Here is a 21350-nt window from a genome sequence, read left to right as displayed (position 1 = left end):
TAACTGACTGAAATTAAAATAAAAACTGAAAAAACAGAAATAAACTATATCCAGTTTTTTTAAAAAATGAATAAATTATGTCCACTGTTAAAAAAAACAAAATCACTATGCATATAAGGAGGCACTCTCCTTAGCACTGTGTAAAAATACATAGGAAGAAAAATCAGGATTTTTAATAACAAGTTCCTCCCTACCTCCCTCCACTGCCTGTTTCTCAACCAGTTCTCATCTGTCATCTATTAGCTTCCATGCATATTGGATTAGCTTCAGTCCATTTCTTCTTCTTCTTGGCCAAGAATGCTATTCTGATCCCTTTTCCAAAATAATCATGTCTTTGTCTTTCATTATGGCCTTTAAATATTAGCCAATATCATCCTTTATGTCTTTTTCCAAAGATAAAATTCTCTTGCCATTAGGTTATCCTGGCGGTGCCATTTAACATGCTTACTTTGTTTATTCTCAGGGTTTGCTTTTATTTTAAACCCATGACATATAATTCCTTTTTGTTCTTTCATTCCATTTTATTTTCACTAACTTGTAAGAGTCCAATTTTTGATTTTGGAAAGGCATTAGAAGTCTGACTAGTCTTACACTTTTAAATTTAAAAACTTATATTCTTATAAATAACTATTATGTTATTGCCATATAATTAAACTATCACTCAACACTGTTAATATAGGTGTGCAAAATGGCACGTCTCCTATCAACAAGAACCTTCTCTAGGCAGAGAGTAGGGGGAGAATAAATAGTGAACCAAGTACCTTTTAAAACCCCACGGACCACCCTGGTGTTGATCCACCTATATTTGTTATGCCATAGTTGTTCATTTCTTTTCCACTAAGTTTAAATAATCTGTATGGCTAAATTTTTCCATGGTCTCTGTTATCATAAGTAAAAAATCTATAATAGAAAAGGCACTTTAAATATCCCCTGCTCTGACTTGCTTCTCCCTTTGCCCCTGGACACAAATTTGTGTTATACCTACAAACATACACACACACACACACACACACACACACACACACACCCATCTTTTGTGACTTGCATCGGGGATAGATCTGCTACTCCCAAATATCTGGAGACCTTCAATGATCTGTGAAAATTCTCCATGCCTCACTAGCTTGTCTTACAATTTAAAGCTTTCCACTGTGTTAACGGCTGAATGTCTGTTCCTGGAACAAAGTTCATTTACACAAGTGAATGGGGCTAATATATGCACACCTTCCTGGTGGCCAGTTGTTTGAAACTTTTCCACTGGGCTGTATCCAAAGAGGGATTTGAGGAATACAAAGTGGCACAAGTGGAAACTGTTTAATTTGTTTATGGCCAATAAGATGGGCAAATAAGGAGTACTTCTCTAGAAGAGTTCTAAGCAGAACTTACTATGATAGAATCAGAGTTTTGGAATGAAAGGACATGAGTGCAGATCTAGACTTTGTTGCCAATTAGACAGTTAGACTTGGTTTTTATAGGAAAACAGGAATAGTTGTAATACTTGACCTCTATAAGGATCAAAGAGAAGAGTGTACATAAAAAGTACTTTATAAACTGTTTAATTGTTTATAAATGTTGCTTTTCCATATTTTATCATTAATAAAACAACCATCTGCCTTGTTGAAAGGTACTATCTCAGAGCTTCAACTTATAAAAATGTGGTGGTCTTAAAATTATTCCTTCCCTTCCAAAGATGTGGGAGTTATATTAGCACAAGGCTTTAAATTGAATATATCAACTTTTGGTTTTAACTCTAGGAAAACCACGTGTTGGGTGAGTCAACATAACAGAATCAGCTTTTATTTGATTCATTTGCTTCCAGTGCAAAAGCTAATTTCCAGGCTTTTTATGAAACAGAACAATAGGCTTAAGATGTTTTAGCAATAATGAGGTTGGTGGACTCCACATCAGTGAACTGAAAGACCTTGAGGGTTTAGCCATCCCCTTATTTAAGGAAGCAATCTGGCAGCCGAAGGAGTCAGAGGTAGCATAATGAAGCTTAGAAACTAAAATTGCCTTTCAACACATGCCAAAGGGTTTAGCAATTAAATTTATAACAACAGTATTTCCCAACCAGGAGCTAAAAATGAATTATCTTTATCTGTCTTCCTCCTTCCTGAAGACTTGATGTCTTCACAGGTGACTTCTTTGCATCATAAACTCCTTTTACATTACAAGCAGGAAGCAAGTACCCATAGAGAACTCACAAGACCCCTTGTGATTTCAGTGACTTGGAACTAAACAACATAAGGAATAGTATTTATATTTAGATACTATAGACTTTGAAATTTCTTACATTAATGTGTACAATAAGCTTCTAATCCTAAGTAAAATATCCCCTTGGATGTCTGATAGTATCTCAAACTTAAAATACCTCATACTGAGCTCTTGAGCTCACTTCATTTCAAAATCTTGCTCTATTGATAGTATCCCCCTTATCTGATCATGACCACTGGTTTCCTTTAGTTTCTTAGGGAAGAAAACTTGGAGCCATCCTTGACTGTGTGTGTGTGTGTGTGTGTGTGTGTGTGTGTGTGTGTTTAAAAACTGACCTCTCAAGAAATCCAGCTGACCCGACCTTCAAAATATATCTAACATAAGATCACTTCTCACCAGCCCTGTAGGAGCCCCCAAATCTTGCCTGGATTTTGCATTTGCCTCTGAAGTGTTTTATCTCTTTCACCTTTACCCTAGTGCAATAATTCTCAACAGAGCAGTCTTCAGAATCCTACTAAAATATGTCAGATCACATCACTACTGGGCTAAAAACTCTCCAATGGCTTTCTCATGTCACTCAGAGGCAAAGCCAAATTCTTAGAATGTTATACCAATCTTATGCGATCTGGCCCCATTACCGATCTGACCACATTTCTTCCCACATTCTTCCTCATACACTGAGGTTCGACCACAGGGCTTTTGCACTTGCTGTTCCCACGGCCTAGTAATCTTCCACCAGAGTCTTATAGTTTACTCCTTCACCTCCTTCAATTCTTTGCTTAAATGACACCTTCTCAGGGAAGCCCTCCCTGACCGTTCTAATAAAGATTACAACACCCTCTACACCACACTCCCAACTATCCTCATTTTTCCCAAAAATCACTGATCACCATCAGGATATGTTTTATTTACTTATTAAGTTTTATTTTCTATCTTTTACCACTAGGATGTAAGCTCCAGGAGAACAGAAATTTTTGACTGACTTATTCACTGACGTATCCCCAGTGCCTAGAATCAAGTCTGGTGCATAGTAGGTCTGGACACCATGTACAGCCTCACAGGTTGCATACTTAACAAGACCAGAGCACACTATTTATATGGAAATGGTATCCCCTGGAGTTGTGCAAAATTTCAGCCCCACGGGATCTCAATAAGCGTTTGTTGAATCAAAGAAAACATGTTTTGCCCTACTATTTTAAGTACACCTCTGTCAGTCATCTCTAGAAAAATTGCTAGCATTAAAGGAACACTTGGGAGAGTTTATAGACTCACAGACCAAAGGAAGATATTTATAACAGCCCCTGGATTGTGGGTTTAAAACTACCTACACCACCATAAATACTGTTTACTAACTAAACAAAGTATTTTGAATTCCACTGGAGGTGGGCAAATTGGCTATGTTTTGGAACTCTACATAATCACTATTTCCCCCACAAGATAATTGAACAGTAAGTGTTATTTTAAGTCATCTTGGAAGAATTCCCAGTTTCACTGTATGAAAGAGAGTTTATATCTTGGGATTTTATTTTGTTTTGAGAATCAGCACACACGATTGTTCATGCAACTCTTTTGTCTGGTTGTGATTAAGTTATATCCATTACTTCAAAGAAGCTTTACCATACTTAGCAGGGTTTACTCACTAACCTCCACCTTTGTAACATTCTCTCTTGGCATGTTTCTTCCTGTTACAGCTGATTACATAAGATTTTGTAAATAAATATACCAGCCTCCCTTGTCTTCCTCTCTGATTAATGTAAGAGTGTCACAGTTCACTTGGAGTAGCCACTGGTGATGTCATAGCCTTTCCTTATAAGGGTGAATTGTCAGGAACCACAATTTCACTGGGCCTTTGGGTAGAAGTGGGGAGAGTCTACTGGAAATGTTGCCAATAAAGGAGTTAGCAATGGTCTTTGAAACATTCTCTGTAGTCACTGGCATGACCTGTAGGCTACTTACTAATGTTGTTCATCATGTTTAAAGAATGAGTCATATGTGATGAGGAGGACGCCCTTGTTCTTAACCAGTCACCAAAATGATCTGGTTTTCCAGTGTTATCTATTGTTTACTGTGTTATGAGTTTAATATGGCATAATGCTGCCAGAGATTCATATGTATTCTTTGAGAGAATTACAAATACTCTCACATCCTTTTTATTGAAAGGCACACAATTGTGCAGATGCTTCTTTTTCTCTCTTCTTTACATTTGATTAACGTAGGAGGCCACAGCTCTCACAGCAGTAGTGGAGATGTCATACCCCTTCCTGAATGTGAGATTATCAAATCCTGAATGATTTGGTGAGGTTGAATGAAGCAAGGCAGGGGTGGGGGGAGCAGCCAGGGAACACTGAGACAATAAGAAACAGCAAGTAGCCTTGAGATTTCTCATTAAGAAATAGGTAGCTGTGGATGCTTTACTGCTGAAGGCTCTAAAGAGTAAGATGGTTAAATTAGATGAGAAACACTTAAACTTTTATCCTTCAATGTGTTCCTTGAGGATGGATGATGAGGATAGTGAGGAAAATGTGTACAATAGAGGTCCCCCAAATTACCACATTTAGTACTATTTGAATATAATCTGATCTTACCTAAATTATGAATAGTACAGCCTGGGCCCACAGAATGGATGTGCTCTTACAAGATGACCTTGGCTGGTGTCCTTCCAGCCCATAGCCTCCTTATATACCACACAGCCACACCCTCATCACGGTAGGTGTGGCCTAACCATCAGTTTCCAGTACTTGATTATTCTGGAACCCAGCCCATTTGTCCAGATGGTTTTCCCAATCTGGGTCCTATGCCAGGCCCTCTTGCATCTAAGAAGAAGGAGAATAACCTGAGGGTTAAGCACCTGGGCTTTAGGATCAGTTATACTTCACTCTCACTAACTGTGTGAATCATTAACTGTCTTTCAAAATACTCTGTATTTTCCTCTTTCCGTGATTATTCATACTCTTCCTCTGCTGATAATGATGACTGCCACCTTCATCCATTTTTGCATCCTCTGATCATTTTAATGTTTGTTCCAGAGGTGAATGTATTCGTATCTTTCTGTTCATTTGTATTGTTATTGTTTTAGTTGTTATATATTTTAAACAGTTTTACTAGGTTTAGTAGATAGGCATGCACCTTAGTTTTTTTTTTTGGTTTTGTTTTTTTTTTTTTTTTATGATAGTCACACACAGAGAGAGAGAGAGAGGCAGAGACATAGGCAGAGGGAGAAGCAGGCTCCATACACTGGGAGCCCGACGTGGGATTCGATCCCGGGTCTCCAGGATCACGCCCTGGGCCAAAGGCAGGCACCAAACCGCTGCGCCACCCAGGGATCCCACCTTAGTTTTTTTTGTTGTTGTTTTGTTTTGTTTTGTTTTGTTTTGTTTGTATCCACTGTAGCATTTCATGTGAGGCACATGTTGTTTAATCAATCATGACAAACTATTCATACAGAGGGCTTATGAAAGAATTTAAGTTTAATCTAATCTTCCAACCTTGACAAGGAAAAAAATATTGAATCAGATATGCGTCCTTAGTAACTGGATGCTGCTGAGCAATTAGCCTACTAAAGATTCTAAAGATCAGACTGTTATATGGGCTCTTCCTGTCAATTCTTCTGTGACCAGAGATGTTAGATGAATATTTCCACCAGGAAACCCTTAGTGTCTAGTTGGAGAAGTTCTGTAGGCAATGAAACTAACCAAAAGGGGAAGGTGAGCACCAATCTCCAACCTCTGCATCCTGTGTTCTGGCTACAAACATGTTACACGTAAGGAGAGCTCTACAGTATATTTGCTCTATTTTTGCTAAGAATCCTCTTATATAGGCAATAAACAGTAAAACCACTTAGATAACTCATATGCTAAGTAAATTAACATATGAAATTTGTAAATTAACGTCTGAAAGTAAATTAATATATGAAAGTAAATTAACATATGAAATTAACCTAAGTAAGTTAACATATGAAAACACTTAAGATGAAAAAAGTTCTCAATAAATGTTAGTTTTTGCTTTTGACTTTAATATTGTTTCATTCTTTAAAGTTGTGCTGACTATGATGGCAGCCACTAGCCATGTGTGGCTACTGAGCCCTTGAAACGTTAATGTCCTCCAGGTACGAAATGCACACTGAATTTCAAAGACTTAGTATGGAAAAAAGAATGTCAAATAGCTCATTAATAATTTTTATTTATAACGATTGCATACTAGTTTGGATATAGCAAGTTAGATAAAATATATTATTTAAGTTAATTTCACTTTTGCTTTTTATTGTATTAATGCGACTACTAGAAAATTTAAAATTACATATGCAGATCACATTTATGGCCTGCATTCTATTTCTATAATGTATTGCAGATATTCATCAAGAATCTCGATCAGCTAAGAGAAAAGGTAAAAGGACAAATTATAGTTGAACAAATATGAACTATTTTCTTATTAAAAATTGAAATTAAATGTGGGGAGTCTTTTCATTGTTTTGTGGTCAGTTTAACCTTTAAGAAACTATAGCTAACATTTATGTCTAATAAAAAAATTCCTATTTCTAGGTTACTGGTTGGTTCACCTTGGAGTGGCTTTCCTGAAAACCGAATGGGAGATGTGTATAAATGTCCTATTGATTTGTCCGCTGCTACATGTGAAAAACTGAATTTGGAAAGTAAGTGGTAATTAGCAATATGATTTTTTACAAATAACAAGATCTCTTTTGTTATAAATATAACTAAAAATAACAACAAAATCAACCATAGTGTGTCTTAAAGAAATATAGATAGCTTTTTGGCCTTTATATCTTTAGTCATGTGGGATCGAATTGTATACAAATTTCCAACACAACTGAAAGACCTAATGCATGGGAAATGTACTGCCTCTTGGACCATCTACTCCTAGACTGTGGACCAGTTTCCATCAATGGTTAGGATTATTTTGCTGATTATTTACAGAAATCTAAGCCCATCCATACCTCTCTCCCTCCTCCAAACAAACCATTCGGTATAGACCTGTCAATACTAGTGTTGCATTTAGAGATGCTGAGAAACACTGTTTCTAGTCTTGTGTAATTGATTGCATTTGAATAAAAAAAACTGTCACTATTTGGAATATTTTGTAATTGTTTGGAATTGCTGTTTTACTTATCCGTATCTCAGATGCTTTCTATTAATGCAAAAAATTATCAGAGGTGCAAGACTGAAAAGCTAAATAGGTCATATTTCCATGCAGTATTTCCCAATGCATCTAAAAAATTATTCAACTGAATCATCATCATCATGAAAAAATAAAACTGCACTGAGGAGTTCTAGAGTTCTGAAAAACTAAAGTATGGATTAGGAAAATATGGTGTTAAGAAATCAAGGGAAAGTAGAGATTCAAAAACAGTGATTAAGACTTAGAAGTAAGGGCATGTGTCTTATATGTCTCTGTATACTTAATTTCTAGCATCATTTCTGGCATATAATAAGAGCTTAATAAACATGAGGTGGAAGGAGTATCAGTGCTATCAAATGCTGCAGAGGTTGAAGAGTATGAAGACTGAGTACAGATCATAAGCTTATATAAGGAGATAATGGGGGAACTAGATCAGTGCTCTCCAAACATTTTGAACACTCATCTATATAAAACATAAGTAAGATATATGATAAACATATATACATCTATATAACATTTCTAAAAATAATAAAAATATAGACATTAAGGGTGAATTCTCAAAGGTTTTATTATGTAGTTTGAATATTTTATCACCCCAATGAATCATATCACCTCTAACTTTTGAATACTCATGTCAATGTATATATTTTTTATTTTTAAAAAATTATATGCATGTGCTGACGTATTACTAAATAAAAATAAATTTAAAAGAATACGCATTGGTGTTATATATAAGTGATAAATCACTAAATTCTAATCCTGAAACTAATTATTTATTTATTTATTTATTTATTTTTAATTAAATAAAAACATGCACAGAGCAGCTCCATCATTTTCTTTCTGCACTCCAGCAGATTATACTTTGCAACTATCTTGCCTAGAGTATGAATCTAGTAGTGTTGAGGGGAGAAAATAGGTCACAAAGAATTCAGGAGCATGTGAGGCTATAAATAAGTTCTATGAGTAAAGGTAGGCCTATGTTTCCAGAAGTTGAAGAGTGCAGGAGAATTGGGAAAATAGTTCTGTAGAGTAGCAGGGTTGAGTGAAGATTTTCCTCATAAAAAGAAAATTATTTTATTTGTAGGGAGAGTAGAAGGAGGTGATGAAAGGGAGTAACTATTAGTTAAGAATAGAATTAACTGGTTGGAATTAACATCACTGGTCCATGAGAAAATTAGTCTTAGAAAAATTACTCCCTTCTTGAAGACACAAAGGAAAGAGAACAAGGAAGAGTTCCAAGAATGACCTTTAGATAAAGGTAATAAAACAATCACCCTGGATCAAGAGAGATAAAAAAGTTATTTAAAAAACCCCAAAACATTGCCATTAAAAGTGGCAATGTTGGCTTGGCAGGGAGTTGAATAAATAACACTATTGAAGAGAATTGCATAAATAACACTATTGAAGAGAATTGCAGTGTTCCATAGCTCAAGAATGGATACAGTGGATGACACCCTAGTTCAGTGGAGGAGAGGAGGTTGGGGAAGTATTTATTATTTTACACAGCTAGTCTCAGGATTTCCATTTAAAATACACACTCACTAATGCTTTGGGACAGATTCTACTGTATGGCATTTTGGGGTAACACTTTAAGGATATATTTTTTTCTGATCCAGAATAAAGCATTAGATGGAGTAGTCGTGACCTTGGAAAGAGTGGGTTGACAAATTGGAGACCAAATAGTATCCTCAGACATGTTTCTTTGGGCAGCACTTTGTTTTTAAAAAAATTAAATTTAAATGCCTATAAGCAGACACCACTCTCTGATCCCTTACATTCTGTAACCTCACACATTTAAATGTACAAACTGCTGGATCACTGAAGGCCCCTCAGTTTTTCACATCTAATTATATAATGTGAGCTTCTGGATATATGACACTAAATTCAATGCTACACATAAACATGAGTGTGGGGGAGGGGGGAATTTAACAAGTTTAAATAAATGATTCACTTTTTAAAATCTTTTTCCCTTTGAAAGCTGCCACAAGCATTCCCAATGTTACCGAAATGAAAACCAACATGAGCCTTGGCTTGACACTCACAAGGAACATGGGAACCGGAGGATTTCTTGTGAGTGTTTACCTTTCAAATTCTCATCCAGTTCAAGAAAGTATCAAGTTAGTGTCTTCTTACCACCCCACCTATCAAATCAAATCTTGACATTTAAATATTAGAGTAAATATTAGAGTTTTATAAATGATGCAAAGTGGATATCCAACTTGAAATACTGTCGATGTATAGAATTCTTACGATATTCAGCAAAACCATTGCCATAGAACCTCCTAGAAAAAAGTAACACAAGGAACACCAACTCTTTGCCTTTGGAAAGTGTGCTTAACATTTGTTGATAATAGCAGAATTCCAGGCCTTGTTTCTCCTTGTAGGAATATTCGAGATAGTTACTGCTAATTCCAAGAGTGGATTTCAAAGCTGAAGGGTATTCCTGTCTTTAATCCTTTCCTATAACTATTGATGACCCTGATATCATTTAACTCATGACTTGGCTCTCATCTTATTTCAGGTTAGTATTTACTCTCAGTCTCTAGAATGCTGTGAAAAGACATCACAAGTCAGTGAGATAGAATACCTTCTTTAACAAGTGCTCTGGGGACAATTAATTAGTTAATAACTTGTATATCCAAATATACTTTCAAGTGAATTAAAGAGTTCATATAAAAAACTGGAAGAAAATGGAAATTTTCTGATGGAAGAATTTCTGAGCTTAGAACTAACAGAAGAAATAATATAGGAAATTGTTGAAAAGATTTGACTATATAAAAAAATGAAAACCATCATGTACCAAAAAAAAAAGTTTTTAAGGCAAATAAAAACCCAATCTTACTGACATTTCCACCAGCTCATAGATAATCCTAGTTACGTTGCTCTGTTAAAATAAACATAGAACACTTAATTTAACTGTACATTAGTTATGCCTATACCATTGACATATTGACTTAAAAGCCTATTGTATAACTGAATTATTCTAAAAATATCAATTTTTAACAATGTTATTCTATTTTTACTAGTAGATATTAGTATTCAGACATTGGTATTCAGACATCTGGTATTGCTTATAATATGTGTTATTCAAAGCATAAATGAATATTGCAATGAATCTTCATGGTTTATGATATTCTAAAGTCTTTTTTTTTGTTTGTTTGTTTTTAAGGTTGAATAAATTCAGGAAGAGGAACATTGAGATATAGGGATTACAGAATGTACTTCAAAATTCTTATTGTGTAACTCCAGATAAAGTAAATTAAAAATTGCTAGAGAACCCAAGAGATTAACTTAATAACCAACGTAGCAAGCAGAGAAGAAGGAAAAGGGGAGGGAGGGAGAGAGAAGGGAAAAAAGAAAGAAACAAAAAAAGCCAAAGCTTCCTTTACATACCTAAAAGGTCAAAATCTTAAGATATTCTTAAGAATTATGTGGAAAAGACTGACAATCATCACATTTAAAAAAAAAAACTTATTAAGCTCTGGGCTTAAAGCAGGAATGTAGTTCTGGCATTAACAATTGGCATTCTAATTTCAACTTCTAAATGCTGTTTTCCATTGCTTTAAAAAAAGTCTTGAATACTTCATGAGTTACTGTTTTTCAAGGTGATTTAAAAAACAATTTGGGGATGGGGATATAAGAATCAATCATTGCTATCCATTATTTGGTAAACTAACCAAAGGCATCAATTGTGATTTTCCCCTAATTGGCAAAATGAACCAGTTTTATAGGGGAAAAATTATGGCTTATTCATTGAGATGAAATATGAACACAGCTGCTTTTCCTTTGAGCAACCAACAATTAAACTGGGTCAAACAAGTTCCCTTTTATTCTTCCAATTGCTTTTTGCAAGTTCACACTTTTGTGTTAAGTTTTAATAATTAATCCACAGCTTTACAAAATCTTAAACTTTGTAGACGCCCTTTAAGATCTAGTGTCCTTTTACATCTGGCAATTTTAATATTATTTAATGTAACATTTCCTGTGCAATTTAATCACAACTTAAGCAGGAGTTCTTGGCATTCAAGGGCTGCTGAAAAGGAGAGATTTGAGGTGGGGCTAATGGGAATATTAAGAATTGTAGTGTGTCTGATGTGGGCAGGGAGACAAGTGCCAGCCTGGAATGACTGAACATTTTAGGAAATACAAGTAGGGAAGATCAGAAGTCCTCAAATAAATACTTTATAACAAAGTTAAAACTGGCAGTTCATGAGCCTCATTGTGTTTGTTTAGCCCAGAGAGTGTGGTTTTTTTTTTTTTTTTTTTTTTTAACTGGCTTTTCACAAAGCATTTGTCCTCTCAGGCTCTCCCTGAAAATGTGAACGAACTGTCAGGGCTGGCAGTGGGTAGGGACCTGCACCTGCATGTGAGGCCCGAATGCCTCATTCATCACGGTGTCTGTACCAGCCCAGAACATGGCCAGGGTCCCGCCTGACCCTGGGGCTTGTGGGCTTCTGGTTTCTGCTGGAGAGTATGACTGGTAGCCTAGAGAGAGCATAATAGTATAGGTGAAGAGTATAATCTCTGTTCAAGAATAACCACAGCGATGATGCTGTCTTGTAATTATGTACCATTTGCTATTTACCTTGCATTGTCCTAAATGTTTCATATCTATAGACTCATTTAGTCTTTACAACAACCTTAAAAGATAGCAGGTATGATTATCCTCCATTACAGAGACAGCCCCTGAGGCCCAGGCCCTGAGAGACCAAAGATGAAGGCACATACCCTCTTTCTCTAGCTTGGTGGGTGACCAGAGGGCTCCTCCCTGCACCCTTCTTTCTCCTGCCTCCCGCCCCTTATTCCTCCCATACTTCTCACTCTTCTGTCTTTCTGAGACACTTCCTCTCAGAGGCTTTATTGGTCTGTTAGTTTCAACCGCTGACGATTCCTAGGATCCTGTAACATTATGGAGATGATGTCTGAGTTTCACAAATGGAGCAGTAGAGGACTAAAATTTTCTGTATGTTTTGTCACTGCTCTCATTTCTTTGAAGACGTGTGGTCCCCTGTGGGCACAGCAGTGTGGAAGCCAATACTACGCCACCGGTGTTTGTTCTGATGTCAGTCCCGATTTTCAGATCTTGACCAGCTTTGCACCTGCAGCCCAGAGTAAGTGATGAATATGCACAGGTCTGAGCAATGCCTCACATGAAGGGGGAAGGCGGGATTTGTCAAGCACCCCCGCCCCTCAACTCCTCAAGTCCATTTTACTTTGTGCCATTTGTGTGAAGATTGACTTACCTATGGAAACCTATTTTTTTCATCTTTTCCTGTGTAGCTTGCCCTTCCCTCATAGATGTTGTGGTTGTATGTGATGAATCAAACAGTATCTATCCCTGGGAAGCAGTAAAGAATTTTTTGGAAAAATTTGTCCAAGGCCTGGATATAGGCCCCAAAAAAACACAGGTATGGATTTGGATAATACCTACACTAACCCACAGCTTTCTTTCTGAGAAAATATTATTAGATATGAGGTCTTAAGTTTTACATTTGTCAGATCCCCACATTAAATGCATTTAATGGTAATCCTAACAGTTAATTGAAACTTGTATTACATTGAGTTGTTCTATGACTTTGCCCAATGCTGGTTTTTGAGCTGTGAGGTTTCTATTTCTGACACAAGCATCAGATATGGGATATAGAATTTTTTGTGCATGAGAGAGAGAGAGAGAGAAAGAGTGGGGCTGAGGAGAGGGGCAGTGGGAGAGAGAGAGAGAGAATCTCAAGCAGGCTCCACATCCAGCACAGAACCTGACATGGGGCTCAATCGCACAACTCTGAGATCATGATCTGAGCTTAAATCAAGAGTTGGACACTTAACTGACTGAGCCACCCAGGTACCCTGGGATATAGCATTTTAATCCTCTTTAGTTGCTTATTTTTCCCTCCTGTAACTCATGAATTTATTAATATATTTTAAAATCCAGTATGTATTTTTTCTTGACAGCCACATGGACTAATAATTTATTTTGTTTACTGTTTGCTAGTAAAACAATTGTCCTTGAATTCTGGGATTTTTTTTAATAAAGAAGTCCATAGACAGCATAATCCTGTCTTTTATTATTTTTAGTGTTTTATCATAGTTTATTCTTCCTTTTTTACAGAGGACAAGTCTTTTCAATAATTTTGTTTAGCTGTCTGTGTTTTAATGAGTCTTTAATTTGCTCTTTTATCTTCTTGAGATACATTCAAAACTCAGGAACAGAAACTTCCCACTTTCATAAAACTGAATAGCATTTGTTGTTAAATTTCGGGTCTTTTTTCTTTCTTTCTTATTGGATTTGCCATTTTATGGGTCATTCTAGTTGTAGAAGCACATTGAACCAATATCAACAAGGACCTGTTCATAGTTACCAGTCTATGTTCCTAGGTTGTTCCTATCATCCAATGCCTTAGCATCCAACATCTAGTAACAATTGTTGTAACATTTCCCCTAAATACTCTGAAATTTGATTTTCTGCTTTCCTGTACAATATTACAAAATATGTTTTCCCCATTGACATTGTTTTTCAAGAACAAAAAGACAACAATGTCCACTGAAACTTTGGAGTTTTCACTGTAGGATTTTACCAGAAAATTCTATGAATAAGACTAGGTATGGGGCACCTGGGTGGCTCATTTGATTAAGTGTCTGACTTTAGCTCAGTCATGATCTCAGGGTCCTGGGATCAAACTCAAGTCAAGCCCCATGTCAGGCTCCATGCCTAGCGGGGAGTCTCCTTGTCCCTCTCCTTCTGCTCCTCCTCCAGTTTATGCTCTCTCTCTCTCTCTCTCAAATAAATACAATATTTTTTTAAAAAAAAGATTAAGTATAGCACTGATCTCTGTATAGCAGAATGTTAAGGCCCATCATAAGAGAATTTTTCATAAATATCTGCTTATTTTATCTGTCTCTAAGTGGATTATCCCCAAAATGAGATCTGCTGTATTTAATAGTTTCTTGAATGGAATTTATGGCCTTCCTCTCCTTATCTCCCTTCCCCAATGCATCCTGTTCATCTCTAGAGGTGCTTTACACAGCCTCTTTTTTCTTACAACCTAAATTTGAACTTTCTGCAAGTCCTAATATAATACATTTCTTTAAGTCTTCTATTTGTCATTCCCCTTTCTCACACAGAATTTCTGGGGCTGTCATGGGAGTTACCAACATCATCCTCTCATATTAGACTTTAAATCTGTAGAGTTATTTTTGATCCTTTCCTCTTTCTCAAATCTTCCATCCTATCCTAAAGAGAGGGACCCAGCAATATCATATTTTTCACATCTTCCCAGTGCCTATTTGATTGCTTCCTAGCAAAAGTAGCTGATTGAACTCAGAAATCCTTGCCCCTCACATCTTCCTTATATACTGACCTTTGTTTTAGAGACCTTTTTATCACTGATCTCCTATTGCTACTTCCTGTTCTGAAAGCTACCCAACACATAGGCATAGAGGTGATTTCAGTACTGAGAACAAGGGTGCTAATAGAAATGTTTGGCTTTCTTGATCTAAAGGATCAGGATATATACTCCAGCATCTTGTTCAGAAGTTGTTGTCTTCAGACCTTTCAGATAAGACTCTCTCTAGTGGCATTTTCTCCAAAGGCCAGAAACTTCCTGCCCACATGCTCTTATAGCAGCTTTCTTCCAAGCATACTGAAATCTGTGATTAGAGGAAATCCAGAACAATAAATACGTCCAAATTGACTGTGTTGATTAGCTTACTGTTTTTTTATTCAAGTCTAATTCTTTGTTTAATATGCATTTATTCTCAATTAATGAGCTATTATCTTCCATCTGTGACTGCTTATAATTGTTTGCATGCTTATATCCATTGTTAATTAGAAAATTTATATCATATTAATCTTATTGTTATGAACTTTATTCTAATATTTATCCATATTAAAATATTATGACAGTGCTTTAAAATCTATTACCAGATAATCTAGAACTATTATAGTTGAAAATCTATAACTATTACTCTTGAGAACCAATTCATACCTGAGAGGACATCATTTTGCTTATCAACAAGTACTACTGTTAAATAGTGACAGCCTCTAACAAAGAAGTCATTATTCCATTGGAAGAAAAATAACTATTCTTAAGAACAAAATTAGAAGTCGTTCCCTTATACTATCAGCCCAGATCCAAATGCACTTTTGATTTGATTATATTGGTTATTTAGAAACTATTTATAACAATGACAAATCTAATGAACTTCTGCTCTCTTGAAGGTGGGGTTAATTCAGTATGCCAACAAACCAAGAGTTGTATTTAACCTGAACACTTTCAAAACCAAAGCTGAAATGACTGAAGCAACATCCCAGACATACCAATATGGTGGAGACCTCACAAATACATTCAAAGCAATTCAATATGCAAAGTAAGTTATGATGACAATAACCCAATATTTTGATAAAATAGAAGTGCTTATAAGTAAGAAAGAAGGAAAAAAAGACAAAAATGACATACTTGGTACCCACTCTTAAGTCAGTAATGAAGAAGGAAAGTTCAAACCTTCTGTCACTTGAATACTTTGAGAAAGCAATAGGAAATGAAATTTTAAAATCTTTGATTTCTAGAACTTTTATAAGATATTCCATGATTTTTTAAAAAGATTTATTTGAAGTAGATGAAACAATGTTAAAAGACCTTAGGTTAAGTAGGAAATGGAGCAATCTGCAATTATTTGTTAATATTTATCAAGGGCACAGATGACTTGAGCTAATGGAGCACTTCATGCATATTAAGAAAGGTCATAGAATCTTAAATGTTAATGACCTAGGAGTCTGAATTGAATGGAATGGGTTCATTATGTTTATTACATCCAGAGCAATATGAATGTTACAACTATATAACACTCTTAATTTTTAGCCCAGTTTCTCTATTTTCTCAGCACTCCTGCTTTTATCTTCACTGTTTTAATCATATACCTTTAAAAAATGCTAAATATTCTCCTATTGTTATTTTTTTTAGATTCTCCTATTGTTAAATAATAAATGAGAACAATAACTTCACCTTCCCTTAAACCTACTTCCCGCTTTTGTCACTGTGTTGTGCATTTCTTCCTTCCACTACCATATCCTTGAAAAATTGTCTTTACTCCCTTCCTCCACTTCCTTGAAACATATGGCTTGCCACCAGGTAAACATGGCTCTCTTCATCAGCCAGTAACCCAGTGGTCCTGCCTCAAACCTCATCCTCTAGCTTCCCTTACCATTTGCTGCTGAGGAGCACACACTGCTATTCCAGCCCCAGTTGCCATGACATCAGAAACTTTTAGAATCACTGCCAACATTTAGTCAACAGTTTTAGCTCTTTAGTGTCTCCTTTTCCTATTTTTTCTTCACTAAAAGTCCTCTTTTTTTTTTTTTTTAATCTCCCTTTTCTCTTAGGCCTTGTCTTCACTCTCATAACATCTGCATTAGCCCTGTGTAGGTCACTGCATTGCTATGTGGTCTGCTCTGAACTCTTTCTGAAAATTCACACAGATATCCAGCTGACACTGGATATCTTAAATTTGGAGTGTTGACTCACTTATCAAATTCAACATATCCTAAACCAGCCTCATTCTTTTCCTTACCCATGCTCATGACTTTTCCATTTTGATTCATGCCACCACCTTCCCCCCACCCTCTCAGTCATTCAAAGTAAGCATTTGCTGGTTTTCTTTATTCATTCTACTCTTCCTTAATAGTACACATCTGGTCAGTCACCACATCCTGTCTTTTCTATTTCTGCATTTCCTATTGTATTCTTACCTCCTTTTTTCTGGGTGTATATTCTAGTTGCTGTTTCTATCAACTGGTGACTTTCTCTGTATGTCTCAGAAGTGAATATCCTATAAGAGAAGATATGAATGGTTTGGTTAATCTCTGTTGTCCCTATTGAGATGTCCTTTTGGGATATGCTATCTCACAGGAAGCTGGTCAGTTGCCATTTGGCAAAGTGCCCCTTATGGTCTGGTAAGCTAGACTCAGAGGAGCAGTAGGTTGACATAGAAAATGGCCTAGAAAGAACTACAAACTGCAGAGGGACTGTATTTTCAGCAGGAAGTATAGATGCGCTATTTTTTCCTGAAAGGAGCCGAGGGGTAAGCTCTCCTCTCAAAAAGAATGGCAACTGTCTGTTAAGATGTGACTTTCTTTGCCTTTTCAGAACTTTGGTTTTCTCTCCTGTGCCATCATCTCACTCTTACCACTAGTTCCCAAGCTGGTAGAAGTCCTTCCATTGTTCAGAGAATCACCTAACCTCTTACACTTTCCAGAAGTTAATTCCCTTTCTTTATCTTTTTTTGGGGGGGCAGGGTGGGGGAGGAAGAATCTGTTTCTTTATAACATCAAATAGAATTCTGACACTCTTTTAGTAAATCTTGCCATTTTCCATTTATCCTATTTCATGGAGTGCTTATGGTTATGATATAATATTCCAAGACCTGAAGGTAATCAGAACAAATGAGGCAGTTTCTACCCTCAGAAATCTTATAATCACACACGATGAATTCTAAATATGTCATAAAGAGTATAATTCACTCAGCAAATATTTAATGTGAGTACTGTATTCAAATTTTTCTGGTGACAAATATGAAATATTTTTCTATACTTCTACATTCTGCTATGTAGAATACAGGAAAGTTATAGGGAATAAAATGATATTCTCAGTTTAAACATGTTGCTATTAAAGTGTCCCTTACACATTCAGATGAAAATATTCAGCAGACATTGAATACATAAATTTGAAATAGGAGAATGAGTGGAAATAGATGTAGACTTTAAGGTGTCATCATATAGGTGATAGGTAGTCCAAAGGAGTGGGTGGCATTTCCCAGAAAGAATGTCCAAGAAGAAAATCCAATAGACAGGGAAAAATTATTAGACAATTGGAAACCCATCTAGAAACAAAATAAAGCTGAATCCCTGAATCACTCCTTGAATCAAAATAAATTTCAGCTACACCAAAAAATTAAATCTAAGAAAATGGAATTATTAAAGGACTATGAGAAACTTGTGTGATTAAAGAAACAAGTCTTAGAAATAAGAAGTTCTTTTAAAATACCATGTCAAATATAAAGACACACATAAAAAGCTAATGAAGTTGATGTCAAAATATACAATTTCGGGATGCCTGGGTGGGTCAGTGGTTGAGCATCTGCCTTCGGCTCAGGGCATGATCCTGGGGTCCCAGGATCGAGTCCCACATCAGGCTCCTTGTGGGGAGCCTGCTTCTCCCTCTGCCTATGTATCTGTCTCTCTCTCTCTCTCTTTGTGTGTGTGTCTCTCATGAATAAATAAATAAAATCTCTTTAAAATACATATATATTCAATTTCTATACAGGAGTAATAGAAGTAATACCACTAAAATTTAAAAGATTAATGAACTGAGAAAAATATTTATGATACATATGACAAAAGATCATGTTCTTGACTAACAAAGATATCTTACTAAATAGAAAAATTAGAAAATGAACAAAACAAAGAAAAATGGGCAAAGGTAAAGAAAAATCAAGAGTTCAGAGAGAAAAAATACAAATGGTTAATAAACATAAAATGCTTCTTATCTCTTCATAATGAAAAAATGCATATTAGAACAGTTATATATTCTCACTTATCAGAGTGTCCCTAATTTAAAGTTTAATAATCTTCATTGTTAAGGAAAGGATATGGAGAAACTTGCATTTTTTTACATTATGGTAATATAAATTGGTAGAAAATTTTATTTTATTTTAATGTTTTTTAAAGATTTTATTTATTCATAGAGACAGAGAGAAGGGGGCAGAGACACAGGCAGAGGGAGAAGCAGGCTCCATACAGAAAGCCTGACATGGGACTTGATCCCGGGTTTCCAGGATCACACTCCAGGCTGCAGGTGGCACTAAACCACTGCACCACCACGGCTGCCCTGGTAGAAAATTTTAGAGTTCAATTTGGCAATATCTTTCAAAGTTTGAAATGTATAAATCCTTTGTTCCAGTAATCTCACTACTAAGATTTGATCCTACTGATACATTTGGAAAAGTATGCCAAAGTCTATACATAAGGACATTTTTTATGGCATTACTTATAAAATTCAAAATAACCTAAATGCACAATCATGGAGAATTGGTTAAACTATGGTTACCCCCAAATAATGAAATATTATCCAGCCATTAAAAAGGAGAGCTTTGGGGGCACCTAGGTGGCTTAGTCAGTTAAGCATCTACCTTCGGCTCAGGTCATGATCTCAGGGTCCTGGGATCAAGCCACACACCTGGCTCCCTGCTCAGTGGGGAGTCTGCTTCTCCCTCTCCTTTTCCTCTTCCCTTCTCCCCTACTTGTGTGTTCTTTCTCACTCTTTCTCTCAAATAAAGTCTTTAAAAAATATATTGCACATATTTATATGTGCAATATGGAAAGATTTCCATCAAAATGAAAAATAACTGTATAGACCATGCCCCCATTTTCATGAATATTTGAGGAGTAGACTATGTACATACATCTAATTAAATGATTTCTATAAGGAAACAAAGTGATAAAGGTGGTTACCTTTGGAAAAAAAAAAGGTGGTTACCTTTGGAACAGTGGCTTGATGTCACATTTTTATTTTCTTTTTTTTTTAAGATTTAACTTATTTATTCATGAGAGACAGAGAGAGAGAGAGAGACAGAGACACAGGCAGAGGGAGAAGCAGGCTCCATGCAGAGAGCCTGACATGGGACTCGATCCTGGGTCTCCAGATTCACTCCCTGGGCCGAAGGCGGCGCTAACAATGCTTTGAAATTCTTTTACCAAGTATATTTCTTACTTTTTAAAAAACAATTTCATATTGAGAAAGTAAATGCAGATCCAGTGAGTAAAACTGGTGATAGGACTGAATATCTTTGCTCTGTTGATTAATATTAATGAATTTAATTTTCTTATCTATCAGAAAATAATTCTAAGGATTCTTGATGTAAATACATAAACACACATACTATGGAAACTATGGAAATTATTGTTAATGCCAGGTGAGATTTATATATTTCCCTATAAGCTGCAAATAGAATGTAGGTAAATATGTCACCAGACCTGACAGAAATTTTAAGTCACAGTAGGTCATGTTCAAAGAAGTTAGTTTCACATTTATATTTCTAGCCAGAGGTCCACATACTAGCTTCATCTTTTGATATTGAGTCTTTAATCTTATCTGCCACAGAGATTTTGCTTATGCAGCAGCTGCTGGAGGACGACCAGGTGCCACCAAAGTAATGGTGGTTGTAACTGATGGTGAATCACATGATGGTTCAATGTTGAAAGCGGTGATTGATCAATGCAACAATGACAATATACTGAGGTTTGGCATAGCAGTAAGTAGATTTTCTTTTTAGTTGTCTTTCAGTTGATGGGTAAGTGCTGCTTTATAGCATCACTTCCCAAGACTGCACTTTCTCATTTGCTGCTCACAGCTTTATAGAAAAGATATTCATTCTGTCTCTACTTCTTGCTGATTTTCAATCCTGTTGACTAAGGGGGTGTGGATTTACTTTTCCAAGGGCTCTATTGTGTTCAGAAATACAATACTAGAAAGTGCTAGTAGGGATATTAGAGTACAGTAGAATGACTCCCCCCGCCCCATTCCTCTGTTTTCAAGGTTCTTGGGTACTTAAACAGAAATGCCCTTGATACTAAGAATTTAATAAAAGAAATTAAAGCAATTGCCAGTATTCCAACAGAAAGATATTTTTTCAACGTGTCTGATGAAGCAGCTCTATTAGAAAAGGCTGGAACACTGGGAGAACAAATTTTTAGCATTGAAGGTAAGAGAACTCCATCTTTCAAAAACTTTTCTCAAGAATTCTTGATTTTATTGCCGTAATCTTGCTCTATTAATGTTCACTTGCCTATGCCTTATATGAAAAGAACTCTTATGACTCAGTAAGGAAAACAGGCAACATGAATAAGTAGTTTATAAATGATAAGATACAAATGGCTAATAAAAATAAGAAAATATTCCCAATTTCAGTAATTATTCTAAATTATAAATTGAATCAATGTCACTTTGTGACTAAAA

At 35.9% G+C, this 21350-nt stretch overlaps 1 protein-coding gene across 1 annotated transcript in view; it reads left to right on the top strand.

Annotated features, from left to right (window-relative positions):
* ITGA2 (integrin subunit alpha 2) overlaps positions 1-21350 on the top strand; it is a 102373-nt gene that overhangs the window by 34520 nt on the left and 46503 nt on the right. The window contains exons 3-9 of the mRNA XM_077896003.1: positions 6750-6859; positions 9323-9414; positions 12341-12455; positions 12625-12752; positions 15560-15708; positions 20496-20646; positions 20931-21096. Of these exons, the coding sequence (XP_077752129.1) occupies positions 6750-6859; positions 9323-9414; positions 12341-12455; positions 12625-12752; positions 15560-15708; positions 20496-20646; positions 20931-21096 (911 nt within the window). The remainder of the gene's footprint in view (positions 1-6749; positions 6860-9322; positions 9415-12340; positions 12456-12624; positions 12753-15559; positions 15709-20495; positions 20647-20930; positions 21097-21350) is intronic.

The sequence above is a fragment of the Canis aureus genome, chromosome 4 (assembly GCF_053574225.1).
Source record: "Canis aureus isolate CA01 chromosome 4, VMU_Caureus_v.1.0, whole genome shotgun sequence".
NCBI classification, from domain to species: Eukaryota; Metazoa; Chordata; class Mammalia; order Carnivora; family Canidae; genus Canis; species Canis aureus.
Note: the sequence above shows the minus strand (reverse complement) of the source record. Positions and strands in the feature narration are given on the sequence as shown.